The 25,243-nt window shown below is 41.5% G+C and overlaps 2 protein-coding genes across 2 annotated transcripts in view; both read left to right on the forward strand.

The window, feature by feature from the left end:
- The first annotated feature begins 9,263 nt into the window (after nt 1-9,263).
- Nucleotides 9,264-25,243, forward strand: part of LOC126281701 (vitelline membrane protein Vm26Ab-like) — a 30,637-nt gene continuing 14,657 nt past the window's right edge. Inside the window, exon 1 of the mRNA XM_049980875.1 lies at nt 9,264-9,281. Within this exon, the coding sequence (XP_049836832.1) occupies nt 9,270-9,281 (12 nt within the window). The 5' untranslated portion in view covers nt 9,264-9,269. The remainder of the gene's footprint in view (nt 9,282-25,243) is intronic.
- LOC126281698 (vitelline membrane protein Vm26Ab-like) lies at nt 19,306-21,550 on the forward strand. The gene is made up of 2 exons (XM_049980871.1): nt 19,306-19,350; nt 21,238-21,550. The coding sequence occupies exons 1-2, from the start codon at nt 19,339-19,341 to the stop codon at nt 21,469-21,471; spliced, it is 246 nt and encodes an 81-aa protein (XP_049836828.1). The 5' UTR covers nt 19,306-19,338; the 3' UTR covers nt 21,472-21,550.

Here is a 25,243-nt window from a genome sequence, read left to right on the forward strand (position 1 = left end):
GGTAGATGATTCACAATGTCAATAGTAACTGATAATGGCACCTTACCTGGTCGTAGCAAATGACGTAGCTGAAGGCTATGCTAAACTATCGTCTCGGCAAATGAGAACGTAAGTAGGCAGTGAACCATCGCTAGCAAAGTCAGCTGTATAACTGGGACGAGTGCTAGGAAGTCTCTCTAGACCTGCCGTGTGGCGGCGCTCGGTCTGCAATCACTGATAGTGGCGACACGCGGGTCCGACGTATACTAACGGACTGCGGTCGATTTAAAGGCTACCACCTAGCAACTTTCGCGGGTTAGCTAAAATGTTAGCTATAAAGTCTTGAAAACGGACAAATAGGAGCAAAACTTTATTTTTAACGGAGCTGACTGCGTTTCATGGGACGTCGTGGCGCATACACACATATTAAATTCCTCTTAATTTTCGTACTTTCTGTAGTCCGTTTTCCTGGAAGCAAACTTTTTCGTGTTCAGAAAAGTACAGAGCATTTCGTAAGAAAAAAACAATCTTGATATCTGACAGTTAATCACGTATAAGTCCCCTTCAGTGCGACTGGAGTGTTTTCACTGTCTTATATGCAATTTGGAAGGACCAACAGTGCCTTGATGAACTTGTGGATTGTACCCCACGACGAATACAAGCATGCATCAGTGCAAGAGGACGTGCTGCGTGGTATTTAAGGTACCGGTGAGTACTGCAATCTGGACCACCACCTCTGAAGGTCTCGCTGTGTGGTGGTACATCATGTAATGTGTGGTTTTCATGAGAATTAAAAATGGAGGAAGTGATGTTTATGTAGGTTTCTATTCCAATTTTCTGTACAGGTCCCGGAACCCTCGGAACCGAGGTAATTCAAAATGTTTCTTTGTGTTTACTTTGTTTGTGCTCTCTGTGGTTCATACATAAAAGTGTTCCAAAAATAAAAACAGGAAAAAGATCCTGTAAGAGCGGGACCAATGACGACTGAAGATAATCGTTCAGCGTGACAGAGTTGCAATCCTTCCGCAAACTGCTCCAGATTTCAATGCTGTGCCATGAATAAGTGTCAGCGTGTAAGCCATTCATCGATATGGGCTTTCGGAGGCGATGACCCACTCGTGTACCCTTGATGACTGCACGACACAAAGCCTCTCCTGGGCCTGTCAACATTACATCACACTGTTGGTTACTGAAAACTGGTTAACCGGTCAGACGAGTCTCTTTTCAGATTGTACCGAGCGTACGTACGTTTGGGGATATGGGGACAACCTCATGAATCCATGGATCCTACATGAGAGCAGGGCACTGTTCAAGCTGGTGGAACCTCTGTAATGGTGTGGGCCGTGTGCAGTTATAATGATATGGAACCCCTGATCCTTCTAGATACGAGTGTGACAGTTGGCATGTTCATAAGCCTCCTGTCTTATCACCTGCTCCCATTCATGTGCATTGTGCGTTCAGACGGACTTGGCCAGTTTCAGCAGGACAATGAGACACCTCACACGGCCAGTGTGGCTACAGTGTGGCTTCAGCAACGACCTTCTAAGTTTATACACTTTTGTTGGCCACCAAACTCCCCAGACACGAACATTATCGAGCAAATCTGAAATACCTTGCGCCGCGCTGTTAAGAAGAGATCTCCAGCGGCTCGTACTCTTACGGATCTATGGACAGCCCTGCTAAATCTCTGTCTTACCATTATATAATCTATCTGATACCTTTTAGTATTTCCAGGGTTCTTCCATTTATACAACCTCCTTTCATGATTCTGAAACCAAGTGTTAGCTATGATTAAGTTGTGCTCTGTGCAAATTCTACCAGACGATTTCCTCTTTCATTACTTAGCCCCAATCCATATTCACCTACTACGTTTTCTTCTCTCCCTTTTCCTACACTCTGATTCCCGTCACCCATTAATATCTAATTTTCGTCTTCCTTCACTATCTGAATAATTTCCTTGATTTCATCATACATTTCTTCAATTTCTTCGTCATCTGCAGAGCTAGTTGGCATATAAACTTGTACTACTGTAGTAGGTGTGGGCTTCGTATCTATCTTCGCCACAATAATGCGTCCACTATGCTGTTTGTAGTAGCTTACCCGCATTCCTATTTTCCTATTCATTATTAAAACAACTCCTGCATTACCCCTATTTGATTTTGTCTTTATAACCCTGTAGTCACCTGACCTGAAGTCTTGTTCCTCTTGCCACCGAACTTTACTAATTCCCACTATATCTAACTTTAATCTATCCATTTCCCTTTTTAAATTTTCTAACCTACCTGCCCGATTAAGGGATCTGACATTCCACGCTACGATCCGTAGAACTCCAGTTTTCTTTCTCCTGATAACGGCATCCTCTTGAGTAGTACCCACCCGGAGATCCGAATGGGGGACTATTTTACCTCCTGAATATTTTACCCAAGAGGACGCCATCATCATTTAATCATACAGTAAAGCTGCATGCCTTCGGGAAAAATTACCGCTGTAGTTTCTCCTTGCTTTCAGCCGTTCGCAGTACCAACACAGCAAGGCCGTTTTGGTTATTGTTACGAGGCCAGGTCAGTCAATCATCCAGACTGTTACCCTTTCAACTACTGAAAAGGCTGCTGCCCCTCTTCAGGAACCACACGTTTGTCTGGCCTCTCAACAGATACCCCTCCGTTGTGGTTGCACCTACGGTATGGCTATCTGTATCGCTGAGGCACGCTAGCCTCTCCACCAACGACACGGTCCGTGGTTCATGGGGGGGGGGGGGGGGGGTTGTTGTAATGAGGACGAAATATAGTTAGATAATCCAAGATATGAAAAATGTTGCAGGTGATTCGAAGAAGTGTTTTAAAAGAGGTCTCCTTTGAAGAGTTCACTTTCCTAAAACTCTCCCAGTAAACAGAAGTCGACTTTTTGCCTTCCCTGCAGACTGTCTTTAACTTGCGAGTTCCATATTTTATCGCACTGCAAAGTTACGCCAAGGTACACTGTCCATTGACTTCACCATCTGTCAATAGCCTGAACAACCAGCTTAAGCATTGCGGACCGCTGGGAGAGGCATTGTTAACACCTGTCATCTAAGTCCTATGGCACATAACCTTCATCTATCACCGTTTTGGAATGCGCGGTTTACTTCGACGACGTTGGCACAAGAACCGTTTACAAACGTACACGTTCAAGAAATACTTCCGCCCTTGGCCCCAAAGCCAATGAGCATGACCTTATGAACGTTACAGAAACTACACCGCTCCTCATTACGACACCAACTGTACTGGTATATGCGTCCTAAAGACACTTTATACAGGGTGAACATTAACAAAACCGGCAAACTGCGGGGACGGATTTCTGACTCAAAGAGTTAGAGATAACAGCCCATGGACATGTGTTCGGAAATGCATCGTTGTCACGGTAGATGCCCCTGATGAATGAAAGCCCCTGTGACCACATGCCGTGCTTTCCTTACGTTTTGCGGGCTGTGTGATCACGGATCAATTCAGACAAACGAATGTGCAGGAAGCTACTGACTGTGCTTACATCAGATTCGGAGGATGGTTTTCTGTAGCATATTGAGACGAACTCTACTACAAGCTAAATGCCAGTACCCCGATAACTTCCTCTTACCCAAAGTAGGATTATGTACATCCTGCATGACAACCGCTACTATCCCTATCATCCGCAATCCCATAGAGGACAACTTGAACATCTGTAGTGACGTGGATGCGATGCAGCTCTGTACTGTGGTCCAGGACGATTTGATATCGATACACGCATACCGTCTGTTTCTGGACACATGTTCCTAGAACCTTTTTTCCTCAATTTCGACTCAGGAATCCTTCGATTAGGTTTGTCGGTTTTATTAACGTTCACCTTGTATACACTTCATTGTTAGTACGGCCACCTGCCGTCTGTGTGCGGTTTTGCACGTTGACATCGAATGTAGCCGGTGGTCACGTTAGTCAAACTAAATCGTGAACTTATTCGTCATTACTACGTCACGCGTCGTAGCAGTAATACTGTATTCGAAGATTACAATACTATTAAAACTCACGTAAAAATATTTGAGATAGTGAATTAGCCTACTAGTCTACGCCCCGGCTCCATGCTCGTAGAACCTTGTGTCTACGGACAGAGGACCTCTTTGCGTATTGTTAATACAGTATAAACATAAATCTCCCTCACGATGTCAGTGAAAACCGAATGAAATTCCGTTCAATACTCCTTCTGATTACCTTTCACAGACCGACAGAAACACGGGTTTCGGGAGGTTACTTAGCTAAAGGTAACTCATTCTGTACGAAATATTTAAAAATTATATTCAAAAACGTCCCTTGTGAATTACTTCATTAGTGAAAACCGTATTACAACACTTAATGTAGCTCCTGAGATCAGTCTTCACACACAGACAGGAAAACGAGGTGGGACACAATAATTTAGTAATATTTACATGTCTCTTTGAATATCACGTTGTAATTATGTAATAGGCGTATTTAAACTGTTTTAGCATGTAATTATCTGAACTGTTTCTTATTTAAATTGTTTTGTTAATTAAATTGCATTGTGTATTATTGAGAAAGAGCGGGAAACCGCGCATAGATACATTTTGAGAAAGAGCGGGAAACAGCGCGCAGTAATACATCTGTAATGGTAGCAGGGATTGTCTGCACCAAAAACCATTGTTGGCGGCGAGACCGCACTTTTGTAGCATTGAGCGTTGGAAGCGAGCAGTTGCGAGTAAGATGTGAGACGAGGCAGTCGTAGCTAGCGAGACATGAGAGGAGGTCGCTGTAAGCGAGGTATGAACTAACACTTAGAAAGAAGCGGTGTGCTCGCCAGCCACTCGCTATATGTAGCGCAATGCTAGTTTTTAAGAATTTTTGTAAAGAACTATACCCCTTGTAATTGTTTGTCAAGATCGTTCTCAGAATATAGTTAACTTCTACCAGATTAAATGCATTAAGAATTTTCTATCCCAAAATCATTCACGTAAATGCTTTACGGAATTTATTGTTATCTTAAAAGAAAAGTCTAAACTGAGCTTCAGCTTTTATCAAATCTAAATTAACTTCAACTTAAAGAATTCCAGTCACAAAGTATTATGAAACTCCACCAGCAGCTTATAATTATGTTAAAGAGAAGTAAGTATACTCATTCCACAGTTTGCTGTAGCAGTCAGATGGCGATCCAGTATAAATAATTAAAGGTAAGAATCAGTCTTAATAATTTCAGGTAACGACTGAGGGCCACGGCGACAACACATTTTATGTTTCGTCGTAATAATCAGCAGGTAGTCTTGACAGAGCAGCAGTTAAAAGATTTTAAGAGACGCAGCGTTCATTCAGCAAGCAAACGTTCATCCAATATTAGACGGGAAGGTTTCACTTGGCCGTCTAATATTGGATGAACGTTTGCTTGCTGACTGAACGCTGCGTCTCTTAAAATCTTTTAACTGCTGCTCTGTCAAGACTACCTGCTGATTATTACGACGAAACATAAAATGTGTTGTCGCCGTGGCCCTCAGTCGTTACCTGAAATTATTAAGACTGATTCTTACCTTTAATTATTTATACTGGATCGCCATCTGACTGCTACAGCAAACTGTGGAATGAATATACTTACTTCTCTTTAACATAATTATAAGCTGCTGGTGGAGTTTCATAATACTTTGTGACTGGAATTCTTTAAGTTGAAGTTAATTTAGATTTGATAAAAGCTGAAGCTCAGTTTAGACTTTTCTTTTAAGATAACAATAAATTCCGTAAAGCATTTACGTGAATGATTTTGGGATAGAAAATTCTTAATGCATTTAATCTGGTAGAAGTTAACTATATTCTGAGAACGATCTTGACAAACAATTACAAGGGGTATAGTTCTTTACAAAAATTCTTAAAAACTAGCATTGCGCTACATATAGCGAGTGGCTGGCGAGCACACCGCTTCTTTCTAAGTGTTAGTTCATACCTCGCTTACAGCGACCTCCTCTCATGTCTCGCTAGCTACGACTGCCTCGTCTCACATCTTACTCGCAACTGCTCGCTTCCAACGCTCAATGCTACAAAAGTGCGGTCTCGCCGCCAACAATGGTTTTTGGTGCAGACAATCCCTGCTACCATTACAGATGTATTACTGCGCGCTGTTTCCCGCTCTTTCTCAAAATGTATCTATGCGCGGTTTCCCGCTCTTTCTCAATAATACACAATGCAATTTAATTAACAAAACAATTTAAATAAGAAACAGTTCAGATAATTACATGCTAAAACAGTTTAAATACGCCTATTACATAATTACATATGCCGCTACTCGGCTTTCTTAAAATTTTACTACGTTGTTGAGTCATATGGACTCAACATAAGTATAAAATTTGATTATAGAAAATAGTTTGAACAAAGTGTATACACAAATGCTGTCATACGAAATGATTTGTCTATCTCTAATAAAGAGAATATGTAAATAGAAAGCGTTTTAGTAGGAATTGTACATCAAGTAAAATTTGGTTCCCTTAAATTTAACAACAAGAATAAGAGTAAATGTGAAAATCAATATACAGATCATATGAAGCAATTGAAAGTTTACATTATGAAACATTTAATTCAAATTGGCATCTCTTAGTACCACAATTAAGGAAGGTACAAAAGGAATTGGATAGCATGGTCAAAGCACTGGCAACTGTCTGTGAATGCACTCAAAAGTCTGTTCCTTTCCCTCACATAGCACAACACCAGGTTTCGCCATGTGGTTCCATCATTGCCTTGCTCCGTAGTTTTAGAGTACCCAAACACTAAGTACGTCGTCGAATAGCCTGAGTTACCGCAGCCACATCAGGATTAAGTTCCATCTCCAATGGTCCATTAAGGTTGGTGGTGTGCATCTTGGTATGCAAACACCTATTGTCGTACATCATACTGTTTTGTGTATCTAGGTATGCAGGCACCAATTGACATACATCAGGCTGTGGTGTGCATCTAGGTATGCAAACACCTCGTCGAGACCATCATTGGTTGAAGTCACGTGTTTCACAATTCACTGATTCTGTGCTCAATAACCATGGGGATGCACAGGAATTAAGGTACGGGTAAAATTGTTTTGGCAATGGGTTCACGGACATTGTTGGTACCATAATTTGACTACGAAATAATTTTCCCTATGACAAAATATGTTGTGTCGTAATTTGTAACAATATGTAGTTTTAATTTAAGAATTCTTCCAGAAAATTATTTCCATATATAAAAGACATAAAAGTTCCTACTTATTCAGTATTTGATAGTATACAGATTTGTTATAGACAAGTACATTATTACTTATTCTGTATTTACATATCTTAGTTTCTTACATCATTAATTATAAATTTTGTTGACAATGCATTTCTTGACTTACTGTCCTAAAATTTTATCTTCCATTCAGGGGTGTAGTCGTCAGTTATGAGTCGTCAAATGTCAGGTCATAATATACAATAAAATTACTGTCATAAAATTATTTAAAGTATTCTTTTGCAGCTGAAAATTAAGGTAAACATTATTCTGGTTAGACATTGTAATGTGTGGTCCCCATCCATAGTGTTGCAATGTGTCACATGCTAGCAAAATTATTTCTTAACATTATACATTTCTTATATACTAACATAACATACACATTCTTCTTCTGCATCTGTGTCAACCCTCTGCATAACCTGTTATAAACATTCAGCATTAATTAACGTCAGCGCACGGCATGACTTATTATAAAACATTCAGTATTAATTATCGTCAGTGCACGGCATGACTTCAATAAACATCTTCTGGTACTTCTCGTCCGCTCCTGGCATGACCTATAAAACACTTTATCATAATATTAACTGCTGCAAAATCACGTCAGCTCCCGGCATGACCTATAAAATTTCTGTAATGACAATTAGCGTCAGCTATCTGCGTGACCTAAAGATTCACATCCTTATTCTAACTAAAACTACGTTTCATTTTGATGACGTGTGACAACAATGCTGCATTCTGGAGTAACGAGTACATGTTAATGTTACCACTAAAATAATTGATTAATGAACGATCTATATTATCAGTTTAGCTATTGCAAAAATCGACATTTTCTTAAGTAATTATGTCACGTTATAAAAAAATTTCTTTCATTTATGAGCTCTCAGTGCACAAATTCATACGTCGTGTCGTTGTCTGCATGTTCTCTTTAAGTTAGGAAATGTTTCTCGTGTTTTTATTTGTCTTGGCTGGCGTAGCATCATTAAGTACTGCTGTGTTCTTTAAGGTACGGTGAAATATTAGCGGCCCGCTGCGTGTCGCGGCTTTGTTTGTTACTGAAGCGCGCTGAAACTACCATTGTTACATACTTACGTGTCACGCCGTCCTTTCGTCAGGTGAAATGCAAAAATTTAAGTCAAGAAATGTTTCACGTTGGATACATGATGATTCCCTAATGATTTCTTCTTACGTAGCGTTTCCACATGCACTACATTAGCGTGTGGAATATTACGAACTCTGTAAGGGCCTGCATACAGAAGTTCGAATTTACGGCATCTGTGCTTACCTTTGTTGGAAAGAAAATGAGTGCGAATCAGTACTTTGTCGCCAATCTCGTACTTCTGTAGTCGACTTACCTGCTTCTGTTGTTTCTTCCGCCGATCTGCAGCTCTTTTAGTGTTTGCTAATGCTGTGTCTATTATTTCACAATGTCGAAGCCTACGCGTCTTAGGAAAAGTAATTAGTTCGGTAATTTTGTTCCGTGGGTCTTTATTTGTCAGTATTACGGTTGGTGATAGCATCGTAGATTCATTGGGTATTGCATTTATCACTTCTTGAAACTGTAAAATATATTTATCCCATGTTGTATGTCTTTTATGACAATAAATTCTGCATAACTTCCCGATCTCTTTCATTATTCTTTCTGATGGGTTGGAAGAACTGTGATATCTTGATATGTAAATAGGTGTTATGTTCTTACTTTCTAACGTTTTCTTCCATACGTCTGACCTAAACTGCGGACCGTTATCCGAAATAACCTTCTGTACACGTCCTACTACTGATAGGTTTCAACGTATATGATTAACGATTAACCGAATGACGCACATAAACTAAGTACACTGTAATGGTCGCCGAAGAATATTTAAATTTTAATCGGATATACCGTATATTTTGCGATACCTGCCAGGCCACCCGACTTCTGAGTCCGATACGTTGCAGTCGGCGTCGTAATCGCCGTCACAAGACGTGACTTGGACGAGCGCCGGGCCCACAAGCTCAGTATATAAAGGCGAGGCGGCGAGCTCCAGTCACACGGTTACCAGTAGCCAAGCTAGCAACATGTACAAGCAGGTGAGTTTACATTGTGCTATCTCTTCGAAGACCTACTAACTGCCAATTCTCTGTTGAATTGACAAATGATTCAAATGGCTCTGAGCACTATGGGACTTAACGTCTATGGTCATCAGTCCCCTAGAAATTAGAACTACTTAAACCTAACTAACCTAAGAACAACACACAACACCCAGTCATCACGAGGCAGAGAAAATCCCTGACCTCGCCGGGAATCGAACCCGGGAACCCGGGCGCGGGAAGCGAGAACGCTACCGCACGACCACGAGCTGCGGACTGTTGAGTTGACATATGTGAGTCTCCTCAGCATAAAAATATTGTTTTCAATTACTGAAGAATGGATGGTAAGGTGTAATTCCTAATATACTCTATGCGGGTTTAAGTATTTCGATAATCGTTGCAAGTTTTGTAAGCTGTAACAGAGAAAATTACAGTCTGACTTATTACTAGACTAAACATTGTTTTGTTAATACCAATATTGGTAACGATTCGGTGACTCCTTTGATATGTCCAGACGACAAGCCGAAAGCCCGGCCGTCGTGTCCGAGCGGTTCTTGGTGCTACAGTCTGGAAGCGAGCGACTGCTATGGTCGCAGGTTCAAATCCTGTATCGGGGACGGATGTGTGTGATGTCCTTAGGTTAATTAGGTTTAATTAGTTCTAAGTCCTAGGGAACTGATGGCCTTAGAAGATAAGCCCAAAGATCCGTTGTTCGATCCCGATGTAGCTCGTAAACTCTTTTCTGTCATTTACTTTAATAATATCTTAAATGAAGAAAGTAAACATGCACAGTAGTGTGTAGGCCACGTTAAGTATTTGGCCCTGACATTATCGGCTAAGAACGTCAGCGCAAGTGTCTGGGAAAGGCAACACCCTACCACCCCTAATACCGCCATGTTTAGTGAAGCACTTTCGGGTGACTGACAGCTTTATATACTGACATTAAGTAAGGGCAAAGCTTATTCAACCCCAGCTCATAAACTAGATAACTACACTATTTTCCCCTTTGTCTACCTTCGTAGAAGACATTTGCCACAAGTCGCAGAAAAGTGGAATTTTCTAATGTTCAAATGTGTTTGAAATCTTTCGGGACTCAACTGCTAAGGTTATCAGTCCCTAAGTTTACACACTACTTATGCTAAATTATACTAAGGACCAACACAGATACCCATGCTCGAGGGAGGACTCGAACCTCCGCCGAGACCAGCCTCACAGCTCATGGCTGCAGCGCCTTTTGACCGCTCGGCTAATCCCGCAGAGCGTGAAATTTTCAGATTTCTTTTATGAACAAGAGAGAAATGAAACAGAGAAAGCGTTTCAAGATTATTTCCCAGTGTGCAAAGTTAATCTCGAAATCAATCGACAGTATCTTACTATAAGAGGGTGCGAAACATTTGTTTGCGATCGAAATATTGTACTGCACTATAAGAAATGGGCACCTATTCCTGCAGATAAAGAAAGAGAAGACCTATGTAACATCCACCGCGCATAGAAATCCTTGATGTAGCCAAATGTGGCTATACCAGAATTAGCATGCACATCAAGTGTTAACAGGGACTCAGGCAGCAAGAATATATTCTTTTTTTTTTATTCTTTGCGAGGCATGTTCATCGGTTCCTTCCTGCGAGTGCATGAAAAAGTTCCTGACCACGAGGAGACGGTTATAGTATTTTTCTATCGAGCAATAACAAAAATTAGGAGAGGTATACGTACTATGTCATAATGAAAAGTCACTTAACTGTGTTTACTTTCTCATGTGTGTTTACAGACCCTCATCTTGTAAACAGGAAATTTAACAGTTTTTATATCACTCTTGCATTAACCATAGTGGTATCACTTTTCTCTGTTGTTCCATGAGTTAAAGAGTTCTCGCTCAGAAGACAGGAGTGCTTACGCTAGTCCTTGTGTTGTACCTGCAGCTGATCGTCGTCCTGGCCGTGGTGGCCGCCTGCCTGGCCGCCCCCGGCCCCAAGCCGGCCCCCGGCCTGCTGGCCAGCTACGTGGCCGCCGCCCCCGCCGCCTACACCGCCCACGCAGTCGCCGCCCCCGTCGCCTACGCGGCTGCCGCAGCCCCCGTGGCCTACGCCGCCCCCTACTCTGCTGCCTACGTCGCCCCGTACCATGCTGCCTACAGCGCTGCCATCCTGGGATAAACTTCGCGGCCAGTAATAGATCTAAGCATTAATTGTGTTTATTGCGGTAATCAGTGGAAATAAAGCTACTATCATCTTATATCTGAGGTTTTATTGTATGACTTCCAGCACACTCGTATCTGAAAGTTTGGTTAATATTTCTTAAAAGACGTCTTGCTATTCACTATGAGCTACATATAGAAATGTATAATTGGTATAATTGATACACACGTATCCCGGCAAATGGCTCACGATCATAACAGTCTGAAACATAGGATTCACAAATAAATGTCACACACAGTTGTTTATAAGATTACTTTGTATACATGACAAAGTAAATATTTACTAAGATTACTTTGTATACATGACAAAGTAAATATTTACAAACTGCGAAGCACCAGTCATGCCAAATTATCCTTTAGGAAAAATTATAGAATGCCACAATGACGTAATCTAGAGGCTATCTTTAATTCTTCTTCACTATTTGTCTGCCAGACTGTGACACTAAACCGTGGCCTGCCTTTTACTGGCAGTGTGTCAGACATTAGTTTTATTTAACATAGCTCACAGTTTGAATGGCTGACTATCACAGCATTTTTTCCACTTTCTTTAAACTCCGTTTTTGTTCTATTACTTGTTCCGAATTTTGAGCCGTTATGTATGGTTTAGTTAGAAAAGTGTCATACGTAAAGAAATGGCAGCGTATTCTCTTTGTGTACCTCCCTTTCTTTTTCGTTCAAATTTATAAACGTTACTAATGATTTGGACTGCTGGCGACCCAATGAAGAAGAACTTTAAACTCATGCAAACTAAGTGGGAACACGTCCGACTGCTTTGGACCACTATGAAGATCAACAAGGGTTAACATGTTACTGGGTGCCTCCCAACCCAGCAGATTCTAGCGCTATTGTAATTTTTACTAATATTATGACTATTTCTCTAACATGACAAAGGAGTAGAACAGACTTCGCAGGAACAACTGGTTGAAGATTACAGTTTCCCAATCTCTAGCAGAGTGTATGCAGTCAAGAAATTTGTGATAAATGCAATAGGTCAAATGGTTCTGACATGTTACACAATTTAATCATAGCCGTTACTCCACTATAATTAGAACCATGTCACACAACCTACGTTAATGTCGTTAATGGTCACATTTAATAGCCGAGCCAAAACAAGATTCCCAACAAATTACACAGCGGGTTCTAAGCAGAATTTTCATAGTCAAAGGAACTGTGGGAAATGGACAAATGGAATATCAAATAGAACCACGTGAGATGTTAAAAATGTCTGTAAGTTATCAGCGTAGTTATTAAAGCAATAGGATACCAGGCGGTGTGAAATATTTTACGGTTCATGCTTTATGAACAATATTTAAAAATTATAAGTAAAATGAAGACAAAAAATTCTTCAATCTTTGAGGGAATGATTTGTCTAAGAGTAATAAATACAACAGGTTACAAAAACGTTTCACACAGTCTGAATGATCCTGAAAATCAGGAATAGGAAATATTCTACAGAACTGCTTAAAAATCTAAGTTGCTAAGCTGACCATTGAATATTAAATTCTCAACCAGATCGTGTTCTGATATACATACTTCCGAGCATCAGTCAAAGAGGTGCGTATTGTTTCTCTAATTGCTTTGTCTCTTACATTTAGATAAACAATTTCACTAACATTTAACATTTTTAATTTTTTTGGGCGCTCATGAGAAGGAGAAGAAGCTAGACCAGACAAAAATAATACGTTCATCTTTATTATATTTGAGTGAAATACGATATTCGCTACATGGTAATGAGTGATGGTAAATCAGCAGCAATAAAGTAATGTCTAATCTTTGTTTCTAATCTTTAATACACAGCATCCAAGCAAGAATACAAGATGAACTGTGGTGACAGCAATAAACTGACAACCGATTTCTTCTACGTACTTATCACAATTACTCAGCTATTGTGAAACAGTTCTCTTCAGAGTGATTTCGTTCTGTAATTTTGTGCAACTCTTCTAGCATGACCACCCAAGATTTCATCACAAGGCAGCCACGTCCTTATTGTCGTAGCTCAAAATATCATGTTTTCCATTAATCAATGCTACATATTATAGTCTCACATCAATTTGTATGCATGTGTTAACAACGTAGCCTCTATAAATAGTCTTCAAATGGCATAATTTTTTATTTTTACGCATAAACTATTTTCCTGCTACTGCGATTTCAGCGTATGTGTCATTGTCAAACATAAGATTTGGTGCATTAGTATGGCATCAAACAGCGTAAAAATTAAGTTGCGGAAGAGCTGTGTCACTTTTAAAGATAATACAGTCAATGGATATTATCAAGTGCTTATATAGTTCAACATCTTTAATCTCAAAATAAATAACAACTCCCCTCATTCATAAGCACACTATATAGAGGCATTGTAAAGATTCGTGTACGTATTTTGCTACTTCGTCCGTAAAATTCGAAAGATTTCTGGTTCACTGAAGTCTTCTTTCCTTCTTTTTTCGCTATACATGCACCGCCTAGTACTGCCCTGATGATTTGATTACTATAGTCAATTTTAGAAAACTTTCGTTCTTTTGATTTTTCAGGAGACTGGACGAATTGTCCCAGTGCAAACAGCACACGTGATGTTTTAGGGTGGCATTATTAGGGGCCGACGTACACCGCTGGTGGTCACGGAAGGCGCAGTAAGAGCTGTACGTTACGTAAATGCCATCCTCCGACCGATAGTGCAACCATATCGGCAGCATATTGGCGTGGCATTCGTTTTCATGGACGACAATTCGCGCCACCACCGTACAAATCATGTGAATGACTTCCTCCAGGATAAATACATCGCTCGACTCGAGAGGTCAGCATGTTCTCCAGACATGAACCCTATGGAACATGCCCGGGGTTATTGAACAGGGCTGTTTATGGACGATGTGACCCAACAACCACGCCGAATCGCCGTTGGGGAGTAGGACAATCTGGACCAACAGTGTGTAATATGCCACGACGAATACAGGCATGCATGAATGCTAGACGTCGTGCTTCTGGGTATTGGAGGTACCAGTGTCTACAGCAGTCAGGACTACCACCTTTGAAGGTCTCGCTGCATGGTGGTACAATATGAATTGTGTGCTTTTCACGAGCAATAAGAAGAGCGGAAATTACCTTTGAAGGTCTCGCTGCATGGTGGTACAATATGAATTGTGTGCTTTTCACGAGCAATAAAAAGAGCGGAAATTATGTTTATGGCGATGTCTATTCCAATCTTATGTACAGTTTTCGGAACCCTCGGAACGGAGGTAATGCAAACATTTTTTTATGTGTGTACTTTGTTTGTGCTTTCTGTGGTTTATACATAAAAATATTCCCAAAAGATCGGATAAAGATCCTGTAAGAACGGGACCAATGACAACGGAAGATAATCGATCAATGTGTCAGAAGTGCAGTCCTTCTCCAAACTGCTACAAATTTCAATGCTGGGCCATCAACAAGTGTCAAAGTGTAAGCCATTCAACAAAACATCATCGATGTGGGCTTTCGGAGTCGAAGATCACTCGTGTACCCTTGATGACTGCACCACACAAAGCTGTACTTCTAGCCTGGGACCGTCAACATCGCATCGGACTGTAGATGACTGGAAACTGGTTAACTGGTCAGACGAGACTCGTTTCACGATTGGGAGTACGTTTGCGGGTATGGAGATAACAACCTCATTAATCCATGGTCCCTACCTGACAGCAGGATACAATTCAGGCTTGTGAAGGCTCTGTGTTGGTGTGAGACGTGTGCAGTTGGAATAAAACGGGACCCCTGATACCCCTCGATACGACTCTGACAGTTGGCATGTACATAAGCACCCTGTCTGATAGTCGGCATCCATTCATGTGCATTGTGATTTCCGAAGGACTTGGGCAATTTTAGCAGGACACTGCGACACACCACACGTCTAGAATTGCTACACAGTGGCTCCAGAAACACTCTTCTAAGTTTAAACAATTCCGTTGGCCACCACACTCCCCAGTCAGGCATATTATGGAACAAATCTGAGATACTTAGCAACGCGCTGTTCTGAATAGACCTAGACCCCCTCTTACTCTTAGGGATTTATGGACAGCCCTGCAGGACTCATGGTGTGAATTCCCTCCCACAAGACTTCAGACATTAGTCGAGTCAATGTCACGTAGTGTTGCGGCACTTCGGCGCTACACGATATTGGGTAGCTGCACCAATTTCTTCAACTCTTCAGTGTAGAACCGATAGGTAGGTAAGGGGTTAGTGTGGAATTCGTGTCTTTCCAACGCGCTTGCAGTAAATGTGGAAACGTGAACTGCGATGACGTTGTAAACAAATACTTCCAAAAAGGTCCAGAATACTGTTATTCTTTTCTTGGCTGTCGTAGGACAAACACCGGTAGACATCCATGAGAGAATAAAGAGAGTGTATGAGGCTGCATTCCCGTCAGAAAACAACATAGTGGAACGATAAGACTCGCCAAAATATCGCAAACGTCGTAAGCCAGAAGTTGCTCCAATATGACGGTAAAACACTCTAGCACCCAATCTTTAGTCGTAATTTCTCACCATGTGATAATCACGTATATTATCTCTTAAAACACGTTTTGAAACGGCGTCGATCCCCCTCGGACGAGGAAGTGCAGCAAGCAGTACCGAACTTTCTTCATACTGTATTAACAAAGGGGGTTCTTCACCTGATGCGCTTATGGGATGGTCGACTCATTGTGCACTGAAATTGACTGTACGGCCTTCGAGATGAAACTTTTTGTCCATCCTTACATATTAAGAAGTGTTTGTGGGTCATAGTTATTTATTTTGAACGACGAAACTTCATCCACACGAAAATGTTTCTGTCAACCAAACAGTTTTTATAATGGGGCTAGACACTCAAAATTTCTATATAGTTGTATCTTATGTTCCTGTTGTAATCAGGAGGAACTAGTGTTGATCCAAGTTGTGCAAAATGTTCATACACAGAATGCAGGTGTTTGGAACAAGTGTCTTAAACGTGTTGTCCTTTGCAGATCTGACGTTCGTAAGACTCTGACAGTAAATGGAAACCGGCCGCGGTGGCCGTCCGGTTCTGGCGCTGCAGTCCGGAACCGCGGGACTGCTACGGTCGCAGGTTCGAATCCTGCCTCGGGCATGGGTGTGTGTGATGTCCTTAGGTTGGTTAGGTTTAAGTAGTTCTAAGTTATAGGGGACTTATGACCTAAGATGTTGAGTCCCATAGTGCTCAGAGCCGTTTGAACCATTTTTTAGTAAATGGTAGTGGACCTTTAGTCGTCCCTGCAGACCGTCCTAAATTGCGCGTTCTAGTTCTTGTCGCTTTGCAACGTTGCTCGAAGATTGACCATCTGTCAAAAGCCTGAATAACCAGCTTATGCAGTGCAGACAGCTGCGAGACTTCGAGGAAGAGTCAGTGAGTTTCTGGAAGGTACCAAAAAATGTGTGCACGTATGTCTACTATAGAGCGATGTCCGGCTACATTAGGTTTCTCAGTCGAGCATCCATAGAGCGAACAGCTCAAGCGAGGTAGTCCCAAAGATTCGCCCTTTTCTTTTAAATCAGGAGAGTTTAGTGGCCAGGGAAGAACGGTGAACTCATCTTGGTGCTGTTCGAACCAAACAGGTACACTGCGAGCTGTATGACACGTGGCACAGTACTGCTGGTAGATGCCATCGTGCTGAATGAAAAAATTTGCATGCATTTTGCGTTCCAGAATATCGGGATCACCCAGAGTACGCTTTTCCCCTGCACCGTTCCCACGATTGGTACAGGGTGTTTGGTTCCACACCGTATACGCAAGCGGCCATCTGACCGACGGAGCATAAAACGTAAGTCATATGTCTTCCCTGCCACCACACAGAGGATGACCAGTCGAGGTATTGCTGCGCAAATTCCAGGCATCGCCGCCGATGAGCAGCAGCCCCCATTGGTGCGTAAACGAGGCGCATGCTGCCAATGCTTTTACGAAGCAACGTTCGCTGAGCGCTCGATGAGGAGACACATAGTATCCCCTACCTTCATCTGGTTGGTTAGTCTGTCTATCAAGTCTACTAGTCTGTGCACACGTTTGCAGGCATTGTTCACACCTGTCATCTAAGGCCTATGGCACATAACCACCTGCTAGCACCATTTTGGCATGCACGGTATACTTCGACGACGTTGGCACAAGAACCGTTTACAAACGTACTCGTTAAGGAAATATTTCCGTCCTCTGCCCCGAAGCCAATGATCATGACTTTATGAACGTCGGAGAAACTGCACTGCTCCTTACTACGACACCAGCTGCACAGGTTTATGCGTCCTCCAGACACACTTTATACAGGGTGAACATTAACAAAACTGACAAACCGCCGGGACGGTTACCTGACTCGAAATGTTGGAGAAAAAAGCCCATGAACATGTGTCCGAAGTGCATAGTTGCCACGGTAGATGGCAATGACGAATGAAAGACCCTGTGACCACATGCCGTTGTTTTTCTTTTGTGTTGCGAGCCGTGTGATCGACGCGGCGTACTTGAATGGTACGGTCCTCTTGAGAACAAACCGAGGTGGTGTTTGTGAACGGCCTGGCAGTCGAGATGCAGCACCATCATAACTAAACAAGTAACCTCATAGACACCAACCACTTCAGCCAATATCTGAAACTCTTTTTGGACTTTTGTGTGATCACGTATCTTTTCAGACACACGAATGTGCAGGAAGCGACTGACAGTGCTTACATCAGATTCGGAGGATGGTTTTCTGTAGCATATTGAGACGAACTCTACTACAAGCTAAAAGCAAGTAGCCCGATAACTTCCTCTAACCCAAAGTAGAATTATGTACATCCTGCATGACAGCCGCTACCACCCCTATCATCCGCAATCCCATAGAGGACAGCTTGAACACCTGTAGTGACGTGGGTGCGATTCAGCCCTGTACTGTGGTCCGGGACGATTTGTTGTCGATGCACGCATACCGTCTATTTCTGGACACATGTTGCTAGAACCTTCTTTCCTCAGTTTACACTCAGGAATCCTTCCATTAAGTTTGTCGGTTTTATTAACGTTCACCCTGTATGCACTTCATTGTTAGTACGGCCACCTTCCGTCTGTGTGTGGTTATTGCGCGTTGACATCGAATATAGCCGGTGGGCACCTTAGTCAAACTAAATCGTGAACTTATTCGACACGACTACGTCACGCGCCATAGCAGTGATACTGTATTCGAACATTGCAGTACTATTAAAACTCACGCAAAATTTTTTAAATTAGTGAAGTAGCCCACTAGTCCACGCACCGGCCACACGCTGGTAGTACCTTGTGCCTACGGACAGAGGACATGCTTTGCGTAGTGTTAATAGAGTATAAACATAAATCTCCCTCACGAAGTCCGTGAAAACCGAATCAAATTCCCTTGAGTACTTCTTCTGATTACCTGTCACAAGCTGACAGAAACACGCAGTCCGGGAGGTTAATTCTACACAGATAACTCAGTTCGTACGAAATATCTATAAATTATATTCAAAAAAGGCCCTTGTGAAATACGACATTAGTGAAAACCGTATCATAACACCTAATGTAACTCCTGAGGTTAGCCTTCACATACAGACTGGAAAACGCGGTGGGACCCGATAATTTAGTAATATTTAGATGTCTGTATGAATGTTACTATATGATTAACGGTTAACCGAATAACTCACGTAAACGAAGTACACTAAATATCATATTGGTCGCCTAATAAAATTAAAATTTTAATCCGATATTTTGCGATACCTGCCAGGCTACCCGACTCCTGGTTGCGATACGTTGCAGTCGGCGTCGTAATCGCCGTCACAAGACGTGACTTGGAGGAGCGCCGGGCCCCCAAGCTCAGTATATAAAGGCGAGGCGGCGAGCTCCAGTCACACGGTTACCAGTAGCCAAGCAAGCAACATGTACAAGCAGGTGAGTTTAGATTGTGCTCGCTCTTCGAAGACCTACTGCCTGCCAATTCTCTGTTGAGTTGACATATATGAGACTCCTGAGAATAAGAATATTGTTTTCAATTACTAAAGAAACGATGTTAAGGTGTAATTCTTAATATTGTGCTTTGCCATAATCCTCTAAGATGGATTAAATATTCCAATAATCGCCGCAATTTTTGTAAGCTGTAAAAGAGAAAATTATAGTCTGACTTATTAATAGATTAAACAAATTTTTGTTAAAACCAATATTGGTAGGGACTCGGTGGCTCTTTTGATATGTCTAGCCGACAAGCCGAAAGATCCGATATTCGATGCCCCAGTAGGTCTTAATCACATTTTCTGAAATGCATGGTAATAGTTTCTGAAGTTAAGAACATCCACTTGCACTGTAATCTGTAGACCAAGGTAAGTGTTTGGCCCTTTTATTATCGGCTGAGGACGTCAGCGCAAGTATCTGGGGATGGCAACACCCTACCACCCCCTATACTGCCATGCTTAGTGAGGCACTTTCGGGTAACTGAAAGCTTTATCTTGTAACATCTACATCTACATTACTACTCTGCAATTCACATTTAAGTGCTTGGCAGAGGGTTCATCGAACCACAATCATACTATCTCTCTACTATTCCACTCCCGAACAGCGAGCGGGAAAAACGAACACCTAAACCTTTCTGTTCGAGCTCTGATTTCTCTTATTTTATTTTGATGATCATTCCTACCTATGTAGGTTGGGCTCAACAAAATATTTTCGCATTCGGAAGAGAAAGTTGGTGACTGAAATTTCGTAAAAAGGTCTCGCCGCGACGAAAAACGTCTATGTTGTAATGACTTCCATCCCAACTCGTGTATCATATCTGCCACACTCTCTCCCCTATAACGCGATAATACAAAACGAGCTGCCCTTCTTTGCACCCTCTCGATGTCCTCCGTTAATCCCACCTGGTAAGGATCCCACACCGCGCAGCAATATTCTAACAGAGGACGAACGAGTGTAGTGTAAGCTGTCTCTTTAGTGGACTTGTTGCATGAACTAAGAGTAACGCTTATTCAACCGCAACTGATAACCTAGAAACACTATTGTCCCCTTTGTCTACCGTCGTAGCCGACTTTTGCCACAAGTTGCCGCAAAGTGGAATTTTAAGTTTTTTTGATGATGAAAAGAGAAATGGTAACAGGAAACGCGTTTGAAGATTATCTGCCAGTGAGCAAGGTTAATCTTGAAATCACTCAACCTTAGTATGTTACCATATGAGGGTTCGAAACAGTTAACTGCGATCAATATATTGTACAGCAGTATAAGCAATGGACATCTATTCATGTACATAAGTAAAGAGGAAAGCCATGTCATAACCACCGAGCATAGAGGTCCATGGTGTTGCCCAATGTGGCTATAGCAGAATTAATAGGGACCTAGCTTCCAAGAATATATATATATATATATATATATATATATATATATATATATATATATATATATATATATATAGAGGGGAGAGAGAGCGAGAGAGAGAGAGAGAGAGAGAGAGAGAGAGAGAGAGAGAGAGAGGGAGGAGATAGATGTTCATTGGTTCGTTCCTGCGACTGCATGAAAAAGATGCAGAGTAATAGTTATAGTATTTTTTCTATAGAATAACTATAAAAATTAGCGGCGGTAGACGAAGCATTTCATGATGAAAAGTCACTTAACTGTGGTTACTTTCTTATGTGAGTTCACAGACCCTCATCTTGTAACCAGGAAATTTAACAGTTTTTATATCACTCTTGCATTAACCAAAGTGGTTTCACTTTTCTCTTTTGCTCCATGAGTTAAAGACTTCTCGCTCAGAAGACAGGAGTGCTTACGCTAGTCCTTGTGTTGTACCTGCAGCTGATCGTCGTCTTGGCCGTGGTGGCCGCCTGCCTGGCCACCCCCGGACCCAAGCCGGCCCCCGGCCTGCTGGCCAGCTACGTGGCTGCCGCCCCCGCCGCCTACACCGCCCACGCCGTCGCCGCCCCCGTCGCCTACACGGCTGCCGCAGCCCCCGTGGCCTACGCCGCCCCCTACTCTGCTGCCTACGTCGCCCCGTACCATGCTGCCTACAGCGCAGCCATCCTGGGATGAACTTGGCGGCCAGCAATAGATCTCAGCATGAATTGTGTTAATTGTGATAATCAGTGGAAATAAAGCTACTATCATCTTATATCTGTGGTTTTATTGTATGACTTCCAGCACACTCGTATCTGAAAGTTTGGTTAATATAAGAAATGAAGGCTAGCTGTTCACTATGAGCTATATATAGGAATATGTAATTGATACACCGGTGTTACGGCTAATGGCTCATCATCAGAAGAGTCTCAAACATAGGACATACAAATAAGTGTCACACACAGTTGCTTATAAAATTATTTTGTATACATGCTCAGTGTAAATATTTACAAACAGCGAAGCACAAGGCATGCGAAATTATCAGTTCGGAACAATTATAGTATGCCACAAGAGCGTAATCTAGAAGTTATCTTATATTCTTGTTCACTAATTGTCTACCAGACTGGGACTCTAACCGTTGCCTGCCTTTTGCTGGCAGTGTGCAGGACATTAGTTATATTGAACATAGCTCACAGTTTGAATGGGTGATTAAAGCTGCTTTTTTTCCACTTCGTCTGTATTTGTTTAATCTCCTTGTTTGTTCTAATACTTCTTCCGAATTTTGAGTCGTTTCTATGGTTTTGCTAGCTTGGTTCAATTTTATGATCGTTGCTAATGGGGATCGAATGAATAAGAACTTTAAATGCACGCAGACTAAGTGGGATCATGTTCTACTGCTTTGCACTACTACGAAAATAAACATGGGTTAACATGTTACTGGTTGCATCCCAACCCAGCAGACTCTTGCGCTATTGTTATTATTATTAATAATATTGCTATTTCTCTAACATGAGAAAGGAGTAGAGCAGAGTTCGGCGGAACCACTGGCTGGAAATAACAGTTTCCCAATCTTTAGCGAAGTGTATGAAGTCACGAATTTTGTGATAAATGCAATAGTCGAAATGGTTCTACAATGTCGCACAATTTAATTACTGTCGCTACTCCACTATAATCAGAACCATGTTACACAACCTACGTTAATGTCCTTAGTGGTCTCATATATTAGTAGAGTCAAAACAATACTCTCGACAAATTTCACACTGGGTTCTAAGTAGAATTTTCATAGTCAAAGGAACTGTGGGAAATGGACAAATGGAACTTCAAATAGAACAACGTGAGATGGTAAAAAGTCTGTAAGTAATCAGCGTAATTATTAAAGCAACAGAAAACCAGGCAATGTGAAGTATATTACGGTTCATGCTTTCAGAACAAAATTTGAAAGTTAAAAGTAAAATTAAGGAGAAACTGTTCAATTTTTTGGGGAATGATTTGTTTAAAAGTAAGAAATACACATGTTACAAAAATATTTGACACAAATATGAATGATTCTCGAAATCATGAATAGTATATACCCACCAGAACTGCTTAAAAATCTAAGATGCTAAGCAGACCATTGTGTTGTTGTTGTTGTGGTCTTCAGTCCTGAGACTGGTTTGATGCTGCTCTCCATGCTACTCTAACCTGCGCAAGTTTCTTCATCTCCCAGTACCTACTGCAACCTATATCCCTCTGAATCTGATTAGTGTATTCATCTCTTGGTCACCCTCTATGATTTTTACCCTCCACGCTCAGAACATATCCTACCAACCGTTTCCTTCTTCTAGTCAAGTTGTGCCACAAACTTGTCTGCTCCCCAATCCTATTCAGTACTTCTTCATTAGTTATGTGATCTACCCATCTAATCCTCAGCATTCTTCTGTAGCACTAGATTTCGAAAACTTATATTCTCTTCTTGTCCAAACTATTTATCGTCCATGTTTCACTTCCATACATTGCTACACTCCATACAAATACTTTCAGAAATGACTTCCTGACACTTAAATCTATACTCGATGTTAACAAATTTCTCTTCTTCAGAAACGCTTTCCTTCCCATTGCCAGTCTACATTTTATATCCTCTCTACTTCGACCATCATCAGTTATTTTGCTCCCCAAATAGCAAAACTCCTTCACTACTTTAAGTGTCTCGCTTCCTAATCTAATTCCCTCAGCGTCACCTGACTTAATTCGAGTACATTCCATTATCCTCGTTTTGCTTTTGTTGATGCTCATCTTATATCCTCCTTTCAAGACACTGTCCTTTCCATTCAACTGCTCTTCCAAGTCCTTTGCTGTTTCTGACAGAATGACAATGTCATCGGTGAACCTCAAAGTTTTTATTTCTTCTCCCTGGATTTTAATACCTACACCGAATTTTTCTTTTGTTTCCTTTACTGCTTGCTCAATATACAGATTGAATAACATCGGGGAGAGGCTACAACCCTGTCTCACTCCCTTCACAACCACACCTTCCCTTTCATGTCCCTCGACTCTTATAACTGCCATCTGGTTTCTGTACAAATTGTAAATAGCCTTTCGCTCCCTGTATTTTACCCCTGCCACCTTTAGAATTTGAAAGAGAGTATTCCAGTCAACATTGTCAAAAGCTTTCTCTAAGTCTACAAATGCTAGAAACGTAGGTTTGCCTTTCCTTAATCTTTCTTCTAAGATAAGTCGTAAGGTCAGTATTGCCTCACATGTTCCAGTATTTCTACGGAATCCAAACTGATATTCGCCGAGGTCGGCTTCTACCAGTTTTTCCATTCGTCTGTAAGGAATTCGTGTTAGTATTTTGCAGCTGTGGCTTATTAAACTGATTGTGCGGAAATTTTCATATTTGTCAACACCTGCTTTCTTTGGGATTGGAATTATTATATTCTTCTTGAAGTCTGAGGGTATTTCGCCCGTTTCATACATCTTGCTCACCAGATGGTAGTGTTTTGTCAGGACTGGCTTTCCCAAGGCCGTCAGTAGTTCCAATGGAATGTTGTCTACTCCGGGGACCTTGTTTCGACTCAGGTCTTTCAGTGCTCTGTCAAATTCTTCACGCAGTATCGTATGTCCCATTTCATCTTCATCTACATCTTCTTCCATTTCCATAATATTGTTCTCAAGTACATCGCCCTTGTATAGACCCTCTGTTGTGAAATAGTCCTCTTCAGAGTGATTTTGTTCTCTATTTTTGTGCAACTCATCTAGCATTACGACCAAATATTTCATCACAACGCAGCCAAGCCGTCATTGTCGTAGCTCAAAAATCATGTTTTCTCTTAATGAATGCTATATATTAAAGTCTCACATCAATCTGTATGAGTGTGTTAACACCGTAGCCTCTAAAAATCTTCTTTAAATGACATTTTTTATTTTATTTTTAACTATACATTATTTTTTGTGCTACTGGGATTTCAGTGTATGTGTCACTATCAAGCATAATACTTGGTGCTATACTATGACATCAGAAAGCATAAAAATGAAGTTGCTGAAGGGCAGTGTCACTTTTGAAGATAATATAATCAATGAATTTTATTATCCACATGAGCGAAACTTATCTGCCCACTTTAATCATGAGAACGACTAATTAGCTGAGTTAGTGCATGAGGAAATAAAATGCAAGGTGCTCCAAATGTTCTTACATAGGACGCAGGTGGTTGGCACAAGGTTTTTAAGCACGGCCAGCATTGAAGATCTCACCTTTTTGAAACCCACCCAACACCCGGAAGTCGACCTTTCGCCTTCCCTACTACCGTACTTTGGAGCTCGTTACATTTCATATTGCTTTGCAGCGTTTCGCTTACATATTCCGTCGACGTGACTGTGAACCCAGACAGTACACCGCTAATACTCTTCGAGGATTACGAGACTACTAAATATCTTCAGTTAGTAAAGTACTAGCAACACGTCGCAGCTTCACACGGTTAGCACTAACTGT

This window comes from Schistocerca gregaria, chromosome 7 (genome assembly GCF_023897955.1).
Source record: "Schistocerca gregaria isolate iqSchGreg1 chromosome 7, iqSchGreg1.2, whole genome shotgun sequence".
NCBI lineage: Eukaryota > Metazoa > Arthropoda > Insecta > Orthoptera > Acrididae > Schistocerca > Schistocerca gregaria.